Source organism: Cetorhinus maximus, chromosome 7 (assembly GCF_964194155.1).
Source record: "Cetorhinus maximus chromosome 7, sCetMax3.hap1.1, whole genome shotgun sequence".
Taxonomy (NCBI): Eukaryota; Metazoa; Chordata; class Chondrichthyes; order Lamniformes; family Cetorhinidae; genus Cetorhinus; species Cetorhinus maximus.
In genome coordinates this window covers 135,244,875-135,264,938 of record NC_135885.1, presented here as the reverse complement: position 1 = coordinate 135,264,938, position 20,064 = coordinate 135,244,875, and the positions used below count along the sequence as shown (strand labels likewise).

The following is a 20,064-nucleotide window of genomic DNA, read 5'->3' as shown; positions in this document are numbered from 1 at the left end:
CTGTTAAGGGTTCTAGAGTTTGCAACAGTGACCCTTGATTAAATATTGACCCCTGCTGAAAGTACACATGGATCGCAAACAAGGACAGGATCAGGTTTAGCTGCAATTTACTGTTGACTCACACGTGAATAATGATGGCCAATTGAGGTGATGATTACATACAGAATCAAACCTTAGATAAGAAGCTGATGCTTAAATAAGGGGCTTGGGGGTGGAATTGCTTGCTTTAAAATTGAAAGGTTAATAAGGATTTGGGGTAGTGCAAACTAGTTTCCTCTAAATCTTTATTCTTTCCTTGCAGTAAAATATTCCTTACCTCGACAATGTGATGAGAAGTCACCTTGTTTTATAAAACAACCTCTTGAAATGACCGTGGAGGAACCTGAGCCCACTGATGACAACTCTATGTCTTTGTTTTAACTGCGTTATGGTTGCAAAATCCAGTCTTAAAGGCTAGAATCTTTGTTGACTATGAATGGATTTAAAATTTATCTGTAAATGCCACAATTGGCTTGGGTGATTAGTAACCTGAAAATGCCTGAAGAGCAACTAGGATGAATGGCAAAAAATCTTGATCAGCACTTCTAAAAATGTTAATTGCATGTAGTTAAAGAGAAGCTATTTATAAAGTACCTGAATTTACTGATCTGTTACCCATAAAATCATGCACTTCAAGCAGAAGCTTTAGTCTATGCATTGTTTTTTCATTCAAATGTTTGCATAAGCAAATATTCCCACTAATCAGACTTGTTTGTCAACAATGTTCTTATGGCCTGGCATGTATTGTCATTTTTTTTATTACGTAAGAAAATAGATGGAATTCATTAAGAACCCTTTAAAGAAAATTTAAAATCAGTGGCAACTTACCATCTTTTCAATGACTTGCCACTTGACTGTGTCTGGAAACATCTAAATCAGGATCTTGGCACTCCCAAGAATTGTCAAATGATCTTGCATGCACAGAAAGGCTGGTACAATCAAGTTTAAATTTGAAATGAAAAATATACTCCTAAGATATTGTTTAAAAATTTTGCTTTTGATTTCGGTAGTTAAAATATTTTAAATAGCAAAAAAAACTAATGTTTACATTTTAGACCTAAACATTTACTTACAATGGTCTAGTAGCAATATTTTATATTCAAATGGAACGACGTGTGCCTTTTTAAAATTGATATTTAATAAAAAAAGTTTCCAAATCCTGTATTAAACTTTTTTGTCCTTGCACTAGAATGTATAATTATTTCTGCATACTGTAACAAAGGTACATTTCAAAATTTGTTATATAAATGTAGATGTAGGAGATTTTAGTAGTGGCTTATATATTCCTACTCATTGCAGAAATTTAAATGGTTTACAGAAAGAAACACAATTTTTGAAGACCCACTGCAAACTAGTATTTGCCAGAATTTCTTAAGAAAACAATTCTAGTCTAATGTTTGTTACCCTATCATTACCATTCTGCCCAGGAATAGGGTCTCTTTATATGTGGCCTCACAACACTGTTCACTCTACCCCTATCTTAGTTACTCTTCTACTGAAAACCTCAACATGTTTGTGGTTTCCAAACTTGATAGGAATAATCTTTGCTGGCTTCCCATCCCCCAGAAGTTTCAACCATCATGAGCGTACATATTGTGTCCTCTGAACAAGAATCTAACCCCTTGTGCAAAAAGTATGAGGCAATTTATTTTAAAAATCGAATAGCAAACTCTTCAACCTCACATATGAATTGGTCTCTTCCTGGTTTGTTCCACTCCTGCATGCTATTTTACAGCCGAGCCTGACCACCACTGACTGCGCCCTACAGTTCGTAAGATGGGAGCTCCTCTTTAAATTTCCTGGAGTCGGAAGCTGCTCCACTTTGGATGCAGAAGTCGCAGCTGGCAGGAAACAATGCTCTAACAGCAATTATTGGAATCTGTTGCTTTACAAACTTTACTGACAATTAAATTTTAGAAGTTTTTGTTTTAAGTAAGTACCAAAAGTCCCTACTGCAAAACTTGAAAATAATGTTAGGATGTGGATGCACCGATAATGCCAAATTTATTATCCATCCCTATTTGCAATAAATGCAACAACAGTAAAGCATAAGCGTGGGTCTGGAGTCACATATACGCCAGATCATAGAGGGGTGGCAAGGAGCAATTGTTACTGGTGAGGTGTTCGCAGATTAGGACATGAGTATCTGCCCCTTTTGCTGTGCATATTTTGAAGTTAGCAGACCAGTGAAGCGTGTTGGTGAATTCAACCTGAAGGTGACAAAGGCTTTGAGGGTTTTGGTGGCAGTGCGTATGCAGTAAAGACCAAGCTAAGAGTGACTAGTGCCTGACAGGATGTAGGTTTGAACACCAGACAGGACAAGATTGCACATAATGAGAAATGGGTTCAAAAGTCACCAAAGTTGATATTCAGGGGTCAGTTTCTGAAGACCTAGAGATATGGAATTTAAGAGAACTTGTAGAAAGTTGGCACCTTCTCTGCTTTATGGCCAAGGCAGGGATAAAAGAAAGACATGCATAAATATAGCACCTTTCACAACCATAGGACATCCAAGGCACTGCAGCCAATGAAGTACCTTTGAAGTACAGTCATAATAACTTAGGAACCAATATCACAATAGATGTTTGTTTAGGGAAAGGCAAGGTTATCCTGCATGCAAATTAGGATTCTCCAAGCTACAGAAGGATTACCCAGGCCAGTGAATTTAGGGACAGCATATTTGAGTAGTCTGAATTGTTCCATGGCCATAGATATAGTTCCAGTTGGGATTTTAATCTAATATACAAAATGAACTTACAAACCAAATCCCCAGCCCCCAGACAACAACTGTACTGTCTGGGCATGTGACAGATCTACATCCAGGTAGTAATTCATACAATCCTTTAATTTGCATACTCCACCGCCCCCCATTAACGACACAAGTTTGGAACACTTCCAGGCCCATTTACAGTATACTAAAGTACTACACTACTAAAAGAAAACTATAATTAAGGCACTGTTATATGAAAGGATTATTAAAGTCAGTTATCATTGCTACTTTAAAAACTTGATTTTTCCACATTTTATAGTATTTTTTAAAGGAGAAAGATCAATGAAAAATGGGATTTTGAATTGTGCCTATTGCTCTGCTTATGTTATTGGACATTAAGCATAGAGAGTTTTTTTCATTCATTCGTGGGATGTGGACATTGCTGGCTAGACCTGCATTTATTGCCCATTCCTAATTGCCCTTGACAAGGTAGTGGTGAGCTACCTTCTTGAACTGCTGCAATCCATGTGGTTTGGTACAGCCACAGTGCTATGAGGGAGAGGGTTCCAGGATTTTGACCCAGCAACACTGAAGGAACGGCGGTATAGTTTCAAGTCAGGATATTGAGTGGCTTGGCGGGGAACTTGCAGGCGGTGGTGTTCCCATGTGCCTGCTGCCCTTGTCCTTCTAGATGGTAGTGGGTTTGGAAGGTGCTGTCTAAGGAGGCTTGGTGAGTTCCTGCAGTGCATCTAGTAGATGGTACACACTGCTGCCACTGTGTTTATGAATGGGGTGCCAATAAAACAATCTGCTTTGTCCTGGATGATGTCAAGCTTGAGTGTTGTTGGAGCTGCACTCATCCAGGCAGCGGAGAGTATTCTATCACACTCCTGACTTGTGCCTTGTCGATGGTGAATGGACTTTGGGAAGTCAGGTGGTGAGTTACTTGCCACAGGATTCCTAGCCTCTGACCTGCTCATGTAGCCACAGTATTTATATAGCTAGTCCAATTTCTAGTCAATGGTAACCCCAGGATGTTGATAGTGGGGAATTCAGCGATGGTAATACCATTGAATGTCAAGAGGCGATGATTAGATTCCCTCTTGTTGGAGATGGTCATTGCCTGGCACTTGTGTGGCGTGAATGTTATTTGCCACTTGCACACACAAGTCTGGATATTGTCCAGGCCTTGGTACATTTTGACATGGACTGCTTCAGTATCTGAGGAACCGCGAATGGTGTTAAACATTATTCGCTGGTGATTGCACATCCCCGTTTCTGACCTTATGATGAAAGAAAGGTCATTGATGAAGCAGCTGAAGATGGTTGGGCCTAGGACACTACCCTGAGGAAGCAGGGTAGCATTCTAGTTGAAACTAGTGTCCTCATTTAAACTTTGCTTTTAGTAAACAATACCTTGAAGTGTGACAAGGGTTAGCTTTTGATCAATGACTTTAGTCATCAAGGGATTGTCAACATGGTAACTGTCAATGCACTGCTCTCCTTGCTGCAGTATAAAGACCAATCTACACACAAATAATCCAAGACCCCATTCTTTTTGGCCCTGGAAGACTAACTCTTCTGTCATTCAATCCCTCCCATCTTCCACCCCATCACTGATCTTCCTTATGACCTTGTCTTACCCACTGCTTGCTCAATACCTACAACATTTCTAACTTTTTCCAGTTGGGTCAAAGGTCACAGACCTAAAACATTAGCTCTTATTTCTCTCCACAGATGCTGTCATAACCTGTTGAGTATTTCCAGCATTTTCTGTTTCTTAGGATATATTCTGAATTAGTTTTAAAAAATGCAAAGTGATGTATAAAATATTCAATATTTTATTCAAAAAAGATGGCATTTTCTATTATAAAAAGTGTAAATCACAAATGATTTTCCTTATTATACATGTATAGTTATCTCTGCTTAAAACAGCCATTTTACATTAAATGAGCTAGAACAAATACTAGCCAGAGTGATAGCCAAACACAGTGGAATTTTTCTAGCTTAGCTTAGTTTTCTTCACCTCAGGTTCTTCAATAGTGGTATTTTTCAGTGATGAATTTCTTGGAACACTGACTCCAGGAATCTGTCACAATCAACAAATAAATAAAACAAATTTTCAAAACTTGTATACTGAGGCCTTTCAAAAGAAGGATGGGTGGAGAGATTGAAACAAAGGAAATCTAAATTCCCCACATCTGATTGTGAAATGCATCATTTGCATTGCCTTGAAGCAGAATTGCTAATTGGTGGAAGACAAAGTTTTAATTATCTCTAAAAAGGCCATCTGTTGTAAACAAATATATGGGAGTAATTTAGGGTTTAATGAGAAGGAAATATTAAACTACCAATAAACTGATCAACCTGAGGCATAAATAGCATAACGGTATGGTTTATAAAGCACATGATAAATATGAAACCTGTTGTATAGTGTAATGAATAATGGTGTGAATTGTGTATTCTGACTAGCAAGCACACTAAACTGAAACAAAAAGTAAAAAACAAAATTCATTTGAATGCTCTCCAAAGCATCAACAAAGTCCAATTCACCACCACAACATTGCTACTTGTCAATACATCAGGCAAATGAAGGGCCAAGGTTGTAAGGATTTCAGTTACAAAACAAGGAAAATTACTCTTTGGATACCAATCTTTTAACAAGGTGACTAATTGCTTGATGTTTAGGTAGAGAATTAGCAAGAAGTGACCCTGATCATCCTCGGGTTTTTAATCCTCCAGGGATAGACCATGGTGAATTGATATGGCTCCCTCCTCCTTCGCAGGAAATGAGGGAGGAGTATAAAACCTGGCATATTCAGTCCTGACACAGAACACTTTGAGAAGAGCTGAGTAAAGAGCTCTTTACAATCACCTATATTTCTATAATGTTCTTCATATACAGAAACTTGCTTCAAAAAATTCGACATGTCAGAAAAAATGAAAACTGAAGAGGACCAAAAGTTTTCAGGAAGGAGCAGTGTACAAACATGGCTGAAGAGAAGTCTCTTGTTACCGAACTGGGGGATTCAGAGTCTGGGCACTGAATTAAAGTTACAGTGCTCCTGTCTCAGGGAGGAGATAGGAAATCTAGATTATTTGATATGGGTATTGCAATTTAAAAATGACAAGCACTAATATAAACATTCAAAATAAGCATGTGTGTCAGACAGTTTATACATCAAACAACCAGACATCTAAATGGGAAAGTTTAAAGAAAACAATTCTTACCACTGGCTCAACCAGTGCCATTCTAATCTTCTGGTGCTGGACATTTGATGCATCCAACATGATCGTCACGGTTACCTTGTCAAACATGTTGAACACTGTGCTTTCTACTGCTAAAGATGGGATCTGGAAGAGTAATAATAAAGATATTGTCTGTATTTTCTAAATCTACACGCACAACTCAATTTACCATCTAGGAACATCCCAAATACTGCGCATGCAACTAGATGTTATTTTTTTCACAATTTTTGATTAAAAATTAAACAATATTTTTCTCTTTTTTTAACATTTTAAGTTAGTTAGGTTCTCTCATATCTGGGTGAAAGTTCTAGTCTCCAATCCAATATTGTCTTCTTCCTGCTTGCATCTCCATTTGCTCCAATGGCAGCCTACTGTCTTAAATAATTTTTTGCATAAGCACTACAAAGTTGGAGACAGTCCAACCATATCTCCTGGAAGCAAAAAGGGTGACTATGAAATTACATGAGGGCCAAGAATAAAAAGTATCTCAAATATTGTGCCAAAGTAAAATATAATTAGTTCTAAAAAGAATGGAAGGAGAGCTCTGTACCTCTTCATTGTAGTGCAGTTTTGGGGATTGTTTGCCCTTCTCTTCAAATAAGACAGTGCCCTCCAAACCAAACTTCGGAATAAGCACCACAATGGCATTCTTTTTCACAAACAGAATATAACCAACTTCATCGACAATTCCTTTGTTTTTAAAGAATAACTGCAATAACATTGGACAGAAAGAATTTAAAACCTTATGGCAAACACACAAAGTAATTCTGAATAAACAAGCTGACTTGGTATATTAACTGAATGTTCAATACAAAAATCAAATTGTTGCTTCAAAAGGTTGAAAAAGCTTTTGGACATTTTGACTGTGTCTGTGCACAGCTATAATATGCCAATCTAATATAAGCTCTTTGATGGACAAGTTCCACAAATCTCTAATTTAAACTACAACAGCCTAAAGCTTCATTTGTGTAGTTATATCACAGTTTTATGATGACTTAGGAGGGGTTGGAAGGAAAGTAAACTACAACAAAAAAGTATTTAACACATACTTAATTTAGCCTGGCGGTAAAAAATCTTCCTAACCAATAATCAGCAGCAAACCTACAATCATTGAAGTGAACATCTAAATTTGGGAACAGAGCCATTTCCACTAAGTGAAGCTTTTATGCAGTATGAAATAATAAGTGAATTATTTATGAATAAATGTTTTGTTGTTTACCTGAGTATGAAATGCCACAGAAGCCCGTTGGGAATACTGTGCCATTTTGTGACGATAATTGAGGTTATTACACAGAGCCTGTTGTTTGTGCTTGTCCATGATATCCGGGTAGGTAACATCAGCATTGATTGCCACAGCCAACAAACGATGTACTATTACATCAGAATATCTACAAAAAGGCAAAACACAGTAATCACAAGTGACTAAATGATCAAGTAATATCAATTACAATACAGGTCAAAAAAAACCCAAAAGGGTTAGTGATGCTTCCAATATCACAGTATTGATATAAAACACACTGTGAGATTAAAGCAAGACTAGAATTATACAGGGATAATTTTAAAAATATATAGCATTTGCTCAAGATGTTCTGAGAAAATATACTGGACATTTGATCAGATCATGTAAAACGATTCAAATTATTTTTGAACTTAATAATAGCAAATTAAAAAAATTCAACTTACTCTGGCTGCAAATAATGCTTATTTAGTTTTACAAAACAGGAATTACTTCCCTGTGGTCTACGCTAATTAAATCAATTTGGGAAAAAAAACATACTGCCGTTATAAGAGACTTGTACATGAAACTCCATTTTAATACATAAAAATTTCTCGCACAGCCAACTGTTACTTATTTTAGGCTATAGAAAACACCTATGCATCAGCAATGAGATCAACCTTCATCCGGGCAGACTGAGGCCATATGGACATTCATTTTATTCATGTGCTAAAGACTTAAAAAAACACTTGATTCAAGATTCACACCTTCTGATTGGTGATGTGAAATGAGTATAGATAGGTGAAGCCAGGCCAAAGTGATGAAAATCAGTATCCATTCCTGAGCAAAAGTAGACAGCCTGCATCATACAACGTGTTGTCAGGATTCGCAAGAGTGTGTTCAAATATGGGGAGCCAGGAACTTCAGCTTTATCCAGAGAGTCTGCTAGGGCTTTTGCTGAATCAGTCTGAAGCTCTAAGTTCTGAGAGGAACAAGAAAAAGCACCACTGTATTTTTTATCTTCAGTTAGTTCAAAGGAATTAACTTTACGCCTTACTATAATTTTTACTTTACGCATTAGTACAATTTCCATATAGCAAATTAACATTTACCTTCCAGTTGTATGGTTTGTAGAATTTCAGTTAGCAGACCTCTTTCTAACCATTTTGTACAAAATAGGTTGCAAGTATTTGTGAATGGCTAGGACTCCTGCTCTGGTGACCTGCCCATCTCAATCAACAGATTTATGAACTATTTTAAAAGGCATTGTGAAAATTACACTAATTATTTTTTATAAATACCTCTAATCATTCAAACTTTGCACGGCTTTGTTTCTCTACTGTTGTTTCTACTAGAAACAGCAGAATCCATAAAATAAGAACACTTAAAAGTCCTCCCTCCATTTCTTCACAGCACTTACTAAAGGTTAACAACATTCAAAACAACAATGTCAAAAATGATATCAGATTTATACAGGATATCTCCACAAACTAAATTATGTACATTTCACTCAAAGAGCAAACAGACTTTATGCAATTGAAGTAAAATTTTTACATAATTTATTCAGATTAGCTCCAACAAGTCAACATCCCACAGCATCACCTTATTTGAATCTTGGGCAATTAAGAGAACATTGCAACCAGCACACTATTGTAAAGTGTGTTTATTTACTCACCTTGGATTTTGCTGCTTTGACAAGGATGTCATAGTTTGATGGTGGAGGTGCTGGATGCTTTCTGAGGAGTGCACACTCTGAAAACTCTTCGTAAATTTTCTGTGCAACTGAGATGTTGGCCAGCAACATGAACTCTTCTACCATTGAATTAGTTTCTCTGTAAATGAAGTTAGAAAAATGTTAATAAATGCTTTAACAAGGTGGTTTAAATGTCAGTTGTAGGTATTTATCTAATAAGTGATACAAATTGGACTGGATGAATGCAGCTCCAATAACACTCAAGAAGTGCGACACCATCCAGGACAATTGGCACTCCCTCCACCACCAACTCACCATAGATGCAGCATATACCATCTACAAGATACAGTGCAGCAACTTACCAAGGTTTCTTTGACAGCACCTTCCAAACCCACAACCTCTACTACCTAGAAGGACACTGGAATACAACGAGCTGCAAGTTCCCCTCCATGTCACACACCACCCTGACTTCGAACTATATCACTGTTCCTTCATTGCTACTGGATCAAAATTCCAGAACCAGAACCCCCCCCCACCTAATTGGACTGTGGCTGCATCTACACTACACAGACAGCAGCAGTTCAAGGAGAGCTCACCACCACCTTCTCAAGGGTAATTAAGGATTGGCGATAAATTCCAGCCTTGCCAGTAATAGCGAAATCCCATGAGCGAGCAAACAAAAAAAAACTAGTTCTTCTCAAAACAGGTGCCATATTTTCAATTTCAATATTTTTGGCTAAATGGTGTGGCTTTCCTTTCACTTTCTTGCAACATACAGAGTTATACAATCAAATGATTGAAATGTGCATAAACTAAGGAGAGAGCTTTCAGAAGTGATGTTCCAAAAAACTAGAATTACAACACCTGAACTGGAAAATGGATGGGATATTGTTCAGACAGACTACTGTAGATTATTCTATAGGGGGGCCAGAGGATAAGAACAGGGAGCCATTAAAAGGTATTTATTACTACGGGAAAATATTCCAGTTACTAACAGCGGGTGGATACAGCCCCACGTTTTCAGAAGATGCAAAAAAAAATTGCTAGTGTAAGATCTTGCATAAACCTTAAAAATTTCAGACCTAAGGACTCAATAAGTTTACCCTGTGAGTAACTGCGCCATTAGTCTTCTAAGATCCAAGGTACAAACCTTAGTCTGTATACTAAGTTAGCCTGATCTAACCCAGAGTGCCTGCAGAGTTGCTCTAAATAACTTTAGCACCTCAGGTTAGGAAGGGAATAAAAAACAATGAAATCATCTTTTTTCATAACTCTAAGTTGATAGTGGTGTCCAAACTGTGCAAGACACTGCATCATGTCAAACTACTACTAACACATGTCACATCATTATAATGGAAAATATTGGGAACCCCAGAGTCATGTTTGGCACAGCCATTTCAAATGCTTTTGATTTTGAACCCAAAGTATTGGCCATTAATCGCCACATGGATACAAATATAAAACAAACAATAAAAAAGGGGGCCAAAGAATGGATGTTTAACCGCTAGACTTGTATTAAAATATCACTGAAGTACAAAAGGTCTGCAATGGAGTCTTTTGAATTATACCAAAACGATAGTGATATAAGCTCTGGCGTATAAGACGAGTTTTTTTTACAAATTGAATTATTCAACTAGTTGTGGATTAAAGCCACAAAAAAATTCATTAAAAAAAAAATTTGCATTCATGTAGCACCTTTCACAACCTCAGGAGATAACAAAGCACTTTACAGTCAATGAAGTACTTTGAAGAGTAGTCGCTGCTGTAATACAGGAAACACATGAGCCAAATTGCATGCAGAAAACTCCCATAAACAGCAATGTGATAAAGGTCAGATAATCTGTTTATTGTGATGTTGACTGAGGGATAAATATTGGCTGGAATACTCCAGATAATTTCCTTGCTGTCCTTCAAATTAATGTCATGGGATCTTTTTCGCCCACCTGAGACTGATGGCAGGCCTCGGTTTAATGTCTTCTTTGAAAGACAGCACTTCCGATAATTCAGTGAACCTTACATATTGCACTGGGAATGTCAGCCTAGATTTTTGTGCTCAAGTCCAGGAGTGAGACTTGAATCTAAAACATTCTGACTCAAATAATAAATGAAAAATCCATAAAAGCACAATAATACTGAAATGTTAAAAAGAATAAACATGTAGCGATAGAGGAAACAGTCCAAGTATTGAATGTTTTTTTCACTTATAAAAACACAGGTTATAATCAAAATTTTAGTGCCTGTCATACAGAAGTACAGGGACAAAAACAAGTTCAATTCACATTATGGTTTGAAAATTAATTTTAGCACTTCATTAGAAATCAGGCACTGTAATCACTAAATAAATTGCTCTGGTGCCTCATTTCTCAAAATTAACTGTCTAAAAATAAATAAAATATATAATAGAATTCTATTTTTATCTGTAACTTTAGAGGTTGATTAACATTAACCCATTACAATATAGGAGCAAATAATTTTATTAAATGAAATTCGCTGATTTTCAAAGCTACCCAATATTCAAATTCTGCAGCACCTACTTTAATTCTTTGGTTTGCAGGTCGATAGGATCATGGGTCTCGCTGTCTATGTGAAACCGCACTTCAGGAGAAGACAGTGTTAGAGCACTGAAAACAAAAACATCCTTCAATTAAACAGCATTCAGATTCTCCTAGCAACCAAGGTTCAAGGTCCGAGACAGAATAGAGTATCCAGCAATGAGTGAATTATCCGGTTAGCCTCATTAACACTCAATATCCTATCTGAAATAGCCCTATCGTTTTCAGTATCGTTTCACTATGCGGGTGCTGTTTTTCTGCCCATAGGTTAAAGAGGCCTGGCCTCAAAATGCACTGGGCCTCCCACCTGGATTATAAGGCAAACTGCTGGCATGTTCTGCTGCCTCCACTTGGGAGACAAATCTATACCTTTTTGTCCAAGAGACATTTATGGGATCAGAATGGATTCTTTTTAAAATTCACTAATACCAAGTCAAACTTGCCAAAACTTTTAACACTAGTGGTAGATTTCAAGTTAATTTAACACTGTGCCCTGGTGCTAGGCTAAGCTTGAATTTGAATAGCTTTTGCTTAACGTGATCAGAAAATTATGTATACCTTTCTAAGTAAAATACTAATCATCTGTTTTTAAATAGTGCTTGTTGCGGGATCAATTTGGTCAGAGCACTGGGACAATGCCCTGCTTTTCTTTGAATGGTACCACAACATGTTTTACAAAATATGAGAGGGCAGACAATAATCTCAGTTTTATGCCTAATGGAATATACTGCACTGGAGTATCACCTTTGAGTTTGTCCTCAATCCCGGTGTGGGGCTTGAACCCTCGACCTTCTGACTCAGAAGCGAAAGTCAATAATCGAAACAATCCCGGATTATAGATTCCATTTTAGAAAAAAAGGTGTGTTTTGTTTACATTTGAAAAAAAAACTAAAAATCTCACCCATTGTCAATCCTCTTCCTTTTCAGAATCTTTGCCAGTTTATTTAGACCGCGAAGTCCTAATGTAACCTCATCATTCATGTTTTCATCATCGATTCTCATCTGTGCTTCAGCATATGTGAGTGATGCCTGTTACACAAATGTGCAAGCCCAAAAGTAAATAGATACAAGTACGAATGTCAAATTTGTACATAATTGCATCTCACACTCTCCAGAACTCATCCTTAGGATTCAGAATGAAATTACAATAATATAACTAGCTAACCTAACTGCCGATGGCCTACTCTCAACGAAAACCAATTCTTTCTTTAGTCTGCTTGGGCATATTACATTTTGCTTTAACATTCAGGGGCTAAGATTATCAGACGTTAAATTTCAAACTGCATTAGAACTGTGTTAATAGTTTTTGTTGCTGACATTTTTTTATTAAGTAGGATAATACTTTAACAATATTAGATTCTGCCATGATAAAACTTGTATTCAAATACTCAAATGACAGCATTCCTATGCCATGCTCAATGTTCACAGCTTGCTCTCCAATTAACACACACAAAGACTGTCAGCAAATAAACAACTGGCTATTGAGTCTGAATACATAATACAACAAAGGATACTGAGGTTTAATAGGATAATACTACAGAATACTGTACATATTGAACACAACAATAGATACCAAGGAATGGTTTTGAGGCTGTAATCTAATCTTTCAGGTTTAGATTTTATCAGCAGTTCACTATTATCATCTGCACTGCAAGGTTAGTTTTGTATCATGTACCTAAAAAGGGGGCTTTTAAAAATACATATACATTATAGACACCACAAAGTTATTTAGATCACTTTTGGTTCTGGAAGCAGCTTTTCTCAGAATCCAGAACAATCAATAGCAACACTGAACAAGCAACATACTGAATAAAGGATATACCATGATTGTGATGTTACAATTGCAAACTTATCCAGCAATAAGTGCCAGTTGATCATTTTACATTTTTTTTTGGATAGTATATATTACATAGTGCTTCATAAATCAAGACACCCAGGTCAGGTACTGGCATAAAGATTTCAATAAAAGACAATGAGTTATGTGTGCAGTGGCATAACCCAAATATCTAGGGTTGGATGCCATGGAAAGTTGTGTAAGATAAAATTTGTATAATAGATTTTTCAGCTGTTAAAAAGGAAGCTTTTAAATATTAAAGTAGAATAGGTTCAAAATGATTCCTTTGTTCATACAAATTTATTCCAGGGGAAATGGAATACGAGCTGATCTTTCAAGGATGTGACTAATTAAATTGTTTTTGTTACATTATATTTTAAATAAAGCTTTGTGGTCACCCCTCAACATTCTCTTTTACTTCTTATTATCTGCCCTGTTCTGTGTCTCCAGCCATTCCACCAAAATATTAAGCAGCCACATCAGGGAAAGTGATAGACATTCCTGGCTCAAGGCATAAAAATATTACTTTACCTTAGAGTTAATAACACTTTTTGTAAACATAGTATGTAGGATTTCAGCATTGTGTGTCATTTCCCAAATGCAAGAAAATGCAAACCTATAAAATAATTGAACATAAGTTGTGACTGTCAAAATCTTCAAGTTAAAAAAATGAATTGATTTATCAAATTACTATAAATTTAATCTGTTGTTGCCCTTAGTTTTAGGTCTGAAGGAGGTGGCAACTTCTTCCCAGGTATTTGACAACTTCACTGTGTAGTGAAGTCGTGAATGTTAAGTATCATCTAATTTACTCACTGTAAGCAGGTGGGTGGGGTGGAAGAAGAAAGGAATGACAAAGACTTGCCGTTTGATCAGTGCTTCTCAATGCTATAGTTAAGATCAAGAAACATGCAAGTATGAATATAGGACATGCACAGAAAAATAAATTACCTTTCCACGTTGGATCTTAAGGAGCAAAGATTAGAGCTGAGTAGTTCTGGAACCATGTCAATTCTCTATTGCAAATCAAAAACATCAGTATTATTGTTATCACATTGTCTCTTTTATTGTGCTTGTACTGAAATAAAGCAATACATCCCCTAGAGCTACAAGTTTCACAACTGAAACAGCACAAATGCGTCTTATAACTACATAACTCAAAATTGATACAATTGTGCCTGCATTGTCATATTCAACATTTATAAAATAATTATTGTTCTACACAAACCAAGTCCAATTAAAAACAGTGTGTTTCAAAATTACTTTGATTAAAATCAGAATTATAAGAGCCTTACCTTGTCGCAAAGGTATACTGTGGTCCCTCGATTTGCTGACTCCTGATCTAGGGCATTACCAGGTCGGATGAAATGGCTTACATCAGCTATATGTACTCCAACCTGTTTTGAACATTCACAGATAATATTATTCCTAAAGTGCTCAGACAATATCTAAAATTAGATTGAAATTAAGGAATAAAACAAAATGATCATTTTTAATCACACAAAGGGTTGGAGTGTTGGAGACATACGACCTCTGAATGTTGCTAGAATTAGAACATGTTACGCTTCACAGTTTGCCACACCAACATGTTGTAAACATAAAATAGATTAGCTGGTCATAGAAGAATGCAAAATTATCTGGAGCATTAAGAAACCTATCAGCCCTCAAGGAGTCCAGCTGCTTTCCCACATTGATCTGTAAATTATTTTGCTCCATCCCACTATTCCAAAGTTATTCTATTATCAGAGGTAGAAACAAATTAAATTCAATCACACCCAAGTTTTCTGATTTGTTGACTGTTTAAACTTCCCAATTTAACAAATGCTTCCAATTTAACATTAATGTGATCAACAATACAAGAACAAGCTACTTCATTTGCCAGTTGTGACAAAGCGGGGGGTGATGTAAAGAAATTTTATTCCACACTTATCATCTTTATTGCATTAACTAGGTAAGTTCCGAAGGTAAGTCAAAGGATGTGTTTTGAGGGGGGGGGGGTGGTGGGGTGGGGGAGTGTAAATTAGGGCAGGTACCCAGCCCACCACCCTTCCACCCATCCCTGAGCTCAACCCCATAACACCCCGATTTCAGTGCCTCCTGCCCCAAGACATTAACTCCAATCCACCCCCCTATTCCTTCCTACTCACCTGCACTCCAAAACCCAAATCCCCGTTCCCCTCCCCTAAGCTGGCCAAACACTCACTGCCAATACCCCGGACTTACCTTACTCCAGGATCCATTGGGCCACCTTCTTGGACTTTTTACAGCACTTTTCCCAGCAACACCCACTGCTGAGCTCTTGGCATTCCCAGGACTGTTGGAGCTGCCAGCCAATCGGGAAGTGAGGAGCATAAGTCCCACTGTGAGCGAACTTAGCCCTCCCACAGCATATTATGGCTTGCACGGGTGGATAGCTTGCGTGCTATCCACGCGCCCCCCTCCGTAAAATGCAGCCCACTGTTTCACAACAGAGGAATTTTGCCTTGTAGTGCATAACTTAAAGGGAAACCAACGTACTTTGATTGAATTCATATTTTTATCACATTGCACCTATGGTATTTTAAAATTGTCTTTCAGGGATGGAGTTTCACGAAACTATCCATTTTGCTCATCCTATATAAATCTTCAGGCTTTATTGCTGACCCATTCTTGCTCTTTCATCCTAACTCCTAACTAATCTTCTGTAGCACCAAAATGATAAGCTGCAATGGAAGGCTTACTGGATGCCCACAACTTACTGGTAAAATTTAAAAAAAAGAGGCCTGATCCTGAAAATAGCACCTGATCCAGAAAACGTCACCTCGGGCAGGTGCCTCATCAATACTGTACCCATTTTGGGCCCGACTTGAACATATCCTTAACAGGAGCAACACAATGGGAGTAGTCAAGTATAGCAGATGAAAGTAGGGGCCTCAGTATTGCTTTTTACTGAGCGTGATGGCACTAGGATTGGCTTTGGGTGGAGATGTTGTGAAATATATAACCCCTTTTTTGCAACTGTATTACATTATGAACTTCATTGAGCCCTTAAATGGTGAAATAAAATGGCTGATAATTGTTTTGAATACTTTTTAATAGTTTGATTGGGTCATCTTCAACTTTGTAAGAAGATTTCATACTACTAAATTACATTCAAATTTTTGAATCAGCCAATCAACTGCCAGAAATTTGGATGTTATTAACTTTTGCCAAGTATAATGCTCACAGGATAGGAATTGTCCACAGAGGTATCATTTTTATTGGAGGTAAACCTATTTCCAAGTCTGTGGTGTAAAACTGGAACAAACCAGACAACACAACTGTTACCACAATCTTATTCTCTGATGCAATCTAAATTTCTGTTCCAAGTGAAAAAGAGACATTCCTAATCCAGTTTAATACCAGATTAAAATGTATACTTTATATCAGAATTTACCTCCAGATTTCCATTTTCTAACTCTCGACAATGCAGAGCATCGTCAATATCCGTACATCCAGGAGGGTCCACACTGCAGATATAGAGATGTCTTAGATCCATCCTCTTTTTCAAGTCCTGCAATAATATAGGACAGTCATTTCATTAATGGATCACTAGTTATGTCTGCTAAGAAAAAAAATCTACTTTTAAATCATGCTATTTTTCAATGGTTTTTTTAAGAGAATTGCAGCAAACACAATGTTCACTTTTAAAGTCTCATGAATTTGCTGAAATTAATCTATAACAACTCTGAGAAGTCATTAGACCTCAGATATTGTGCCAAAGATATTAACACAATTGCAGCCAGCTATATCTTGTGTAGCAACTACAAGATGATCAGTGCTGCAAATACAGAGAAGATTCATCGGCATTTGTAAAGAGAAAAGACAGATTAATGTTTTGGGAATCCGTCCTTCATCCAAACTGAAAGCTAGAACTTAATAGCCAGTGGTTTAAGAAATTTTACATAACAGATGGTGTTGGGGGCGGGTAGGGGTACTATATAAATATACAAGCATGTTACAACTTTGGTTATAATAGTTTGGTTATAGACCTAGGTGATGAAAAGTGGTGGGCTTTCTCAGGCAGGCACCTGGATCCAGGGATCAATGTGAAGGCATTTACCTCCTGAATCCATCGGGTTCAACTGTAATATTTGCTGATGACACCAAACTGGGTGAGAACATAAGTTGTGAGAAGGATCCAAGGAGGCTTCAAGAGGACTTGGCTAAATAAATGGGCTAGAGCATGGCAGATAGAATATAATGTGAATGAGTGTGAGGTTATTCACTTTGGCAGAAAAGACAAAAGCCGAATATTTCTTAGATTGTGAGAGGTTGGGAAGTGTGGGTGTCCAAACCTGGGTATTCTTGTTCATGAGTCACTCAAAACTAGCATGCAGGTGCAGCAAGCAATTAGGAAGGCAAATAGTATGTTGTCCTTCATCGCCAGGGGATTTGAGTACAAGAGTAAGGATGTCTTGTCGCTGTTGTACAAAGCCTTGGTGCGACCTCTGGAATACTGTGCATAGTTTTCTAAGGAAGGATATACTTGTCTTGGAAGGGGTGCAGCAGAGGGTCACCAGGTTAATTCCTGGGATGGCGGGATTATTTTATGAGGAGAGATTGAGAAGACTGGGTTTGTATTCCACAGAGCTTTGAAGAAAGACCTCATTGAAACTTACAAAATTCTTGAAGGGCATGACAGGATGGATGTTGATAAGATGTTTCCCCTGGCAGGTGAGTCTAAAACCAGGGGACATAATCTCAGGATAAGGGGAAGGCCATTTAAGACTGATATGAGGAGGGATTTCTTCACTCAAAGTGGTGAATTTTCTGAATTCTCTATCCCAGAGAGCTGTGGAAGCTCAATCGTTGAACATGTTCAAGACAGAAATCGACAGATTTCTGGAGACTAATGATAAGAGATATGGAGATAGTGCAGGCAAGTGACACTGAGGTAGATGATCAACCATGATCTGATTTATGACATAACTGTCTCAACGGGCCGAATGGCCTACTCCAGTTCCTATGTTCCTAGCCTTGAGGATCCTGTCAGTTTCCGCATGACTTGGCAAACAAAGCCAACAACAGTTAAAGGTCAAATGCTGCTTGAAGGTGAGGCTTGCAGTGTCATTATCAAATTTAAAGCTGCAACCTGCCTCCTTGAATCGGGATGGCTACCTACCCACCTTCCAGCTTCAGTTAAAGCCAGAAATGGCTTGGCTTGTGTCGGGAAACAGATTTTTCTGACTTTAACGCATTACCTGACCCAAACCTGCCTATTTTTTTACGTTAAAAATTTCTCGAGTTACCTGACTTTCAAATGCATTCATTAGAAAATTACATAAGGATTTGACATAGCTTTAAAATGTAATAACAGTTTGTTTTATTCTTGGTTTCGTTGGCACGTGCCTGTTTTAGCCCAACAATCACAACTGTGAAAGCATTTTAAGATAGGTGAAATGTCAAGAAAAATTCCTACTTCATAATCTGAATTTGTACCCAGTGGGGTTTTGAAAAATTCTTTCATGGGATGTGGGTGTCGCTGGCAAGGCCAGCATTTGTTATCCATCCCTGATTACTTTCTCAGCCATTTGAGAGAGCAGATAAGACCCAACCACATTGCTGTGGATCTGGAGTCACATGTAGGCCAGACCAGGTAAGGACAGCAGATTTCCTTCCTTAAAGGACATTAGTGAACCAGATGGGTTTTTACAACGATTGATGGTTGTTGTTGCAGTCACCATTACAGAGACTAGCTTTATATTCCAGATTTTATTAACTGAATTCAAATTCTACCAGCTACCATGGTGGGATTTGAACCCATGTCCCTAGAGCATTAGCCTGGGCCTCTGGATTACAAGTCCTGCAACATTACCACCATGCCACCATCTCTCCTTAATGTCTGACCTGCTGCTCTTTATTTTCCAAAAAGTATAGAAGTACAGTAATGTATGAAAATTGTGGTGCCCTGCACTTCAACATCCTCTCAAGATTGACTGAATAGTTTGATATTTACTATACCTGTTCTGTGATTATCCATGGCATCTTGGGCAGAAAACTGAGAACAGCTTGTGAGAAAGGCTGATGAGGGACGTCATGCTCCAGCAGAAGAACTTCAGTTTCTGTTTCTTTATCTCCAGCGTTTCCAAGACTTCTGACAAAGTGGCCCTGAAAGACCCAAACAAAGCACATCAATTTCTGGTTACTTTGTTGCCTATTTCCCCTTTTCTTTTTGGGGTCGTTGAGTCTAGTTGGGGTATGATTTCTGCAGCACCAACTCCCCCTCAGTACCTCACTCAAGCAGCTATTCTATGGGCATAAGTTCAGATAGCAAATGTCAGTAATCTATTCAGCTGGGAGCTGGTACTTCAGCAAAGCCTTATTATGTCCTTACCCAACAACCTCGCAAGGACAAAGCAGCCCGCTTGATTGGCACCACATCCACAAGCATTTATTCCCTCCACCATCGACCCACAGTAACAGCAGTGTGTACCTTCTACAAGATACACTGCAGGGATTCACAAGGCTATTTAGACAGCATGACCACTACCATCCAGAAGGACAAGGGCAGCAGATAGATGGAAACACCACCATCTGGGAGTTCCCCTCCAAGTCACTCACCATCCTGACCTGGAAATATATCGCCATTCCTTCACTGTCACTGGGTCAAAATCCTTCCTAATAGCACTATGGGTGTACCTACACCACATGGACTGCAGCAGTTCAAGATGCAGCTCACCACCACATTCTCAAAGGCAACTAGGGATGGGCAATAAATTCTGGCCTAGCCAGTGAAGCCCACATCCCATG

General features: G+C 37.9%; 2 protein-coding genes across 7 annotated transcripts in view; one reads left to right on the top strand and one right to left on the bottom strand.

Annotated features, from left to right (window-relative positions):
- The window catches only part of bora (bora aurora kinase A activator), a 33,297-nt gene extending 31,997 nt beyond the window's left edge, over nt 1–1,300 (top strand). For all 6 annotated transcript variants that reach the window (XM_078545994.1, XM_078545996.1, XM_078545997.1 and 3 more), the window contains one exon: nt 302–1,300. In XM_078545994.1, the coding sequence (XP_078402120.1) occupies nt 302–420 (119 nt within the window). In that variant the 3' untranslated portion in view covers nt 421–1,300. The remainder of the gene's footprint in view (nt 1–301) is intronic.
- Nucleotides 1,301–4,574: 3,274 nt separating this feature from the next.
- The window catches only part of dis3 (DIS3 exosome endoribonuclease and 3'-5' exoribonuclease), a 30,612-nt gene continuing 15,122 nt past the window's right edge, over nt 4,575–20,064 (bottom strand). Inside the window, exons 9-21 of the mRNA XM_078545992.1 lie at nt 19,276–19,422; nt 16,709–16,825; nt 14,589–14,690; nt 14,245–14,309; nt 13,825–13,909; nt 12,361–12,488; nt 11,442–11,528; nt 8,890–9,046; nt 7,982–8,196; nt 7,218–7,386; nt 6,549–6,707; nt 5,981–6,103; nt 4,575–4,838 (exon numbers count right to left, since the gene is read on the bottom strand). Of these exons, the coding sequence (XP_078402118.1) occupies nt 4,752–4,838; nt 5,981–6,103; nt 6,549–6,707; nt 7,218–7,386; nt 7,982–8,196; nt 8,890–9,046; nt 11,442–11,528; nt 12,361–12,488; nt 13,825–13,909; nt 14,245–14,309; nt 14,589–14,690; nt 16,709–16,825; nt 19,276–19,422 (1,641 nt within the window). The 3' untranslated portion in view covers nt 4,575–4,751. The remainder of the gene's footprint in view (nt 4,839–5,980; nt 6,104–6,548; nt 6,708–7,217; nt 7,387–7,981; nt 8,197–8,889; nt 9,047–11,441; nt 11,529–12,360; nt 12,489–13,824; nt 13,910–14,244; nt 14,310–14,588; nt 14,691–16,708; nt 16,826–19,275; nt 19,423–20,064) is intronic.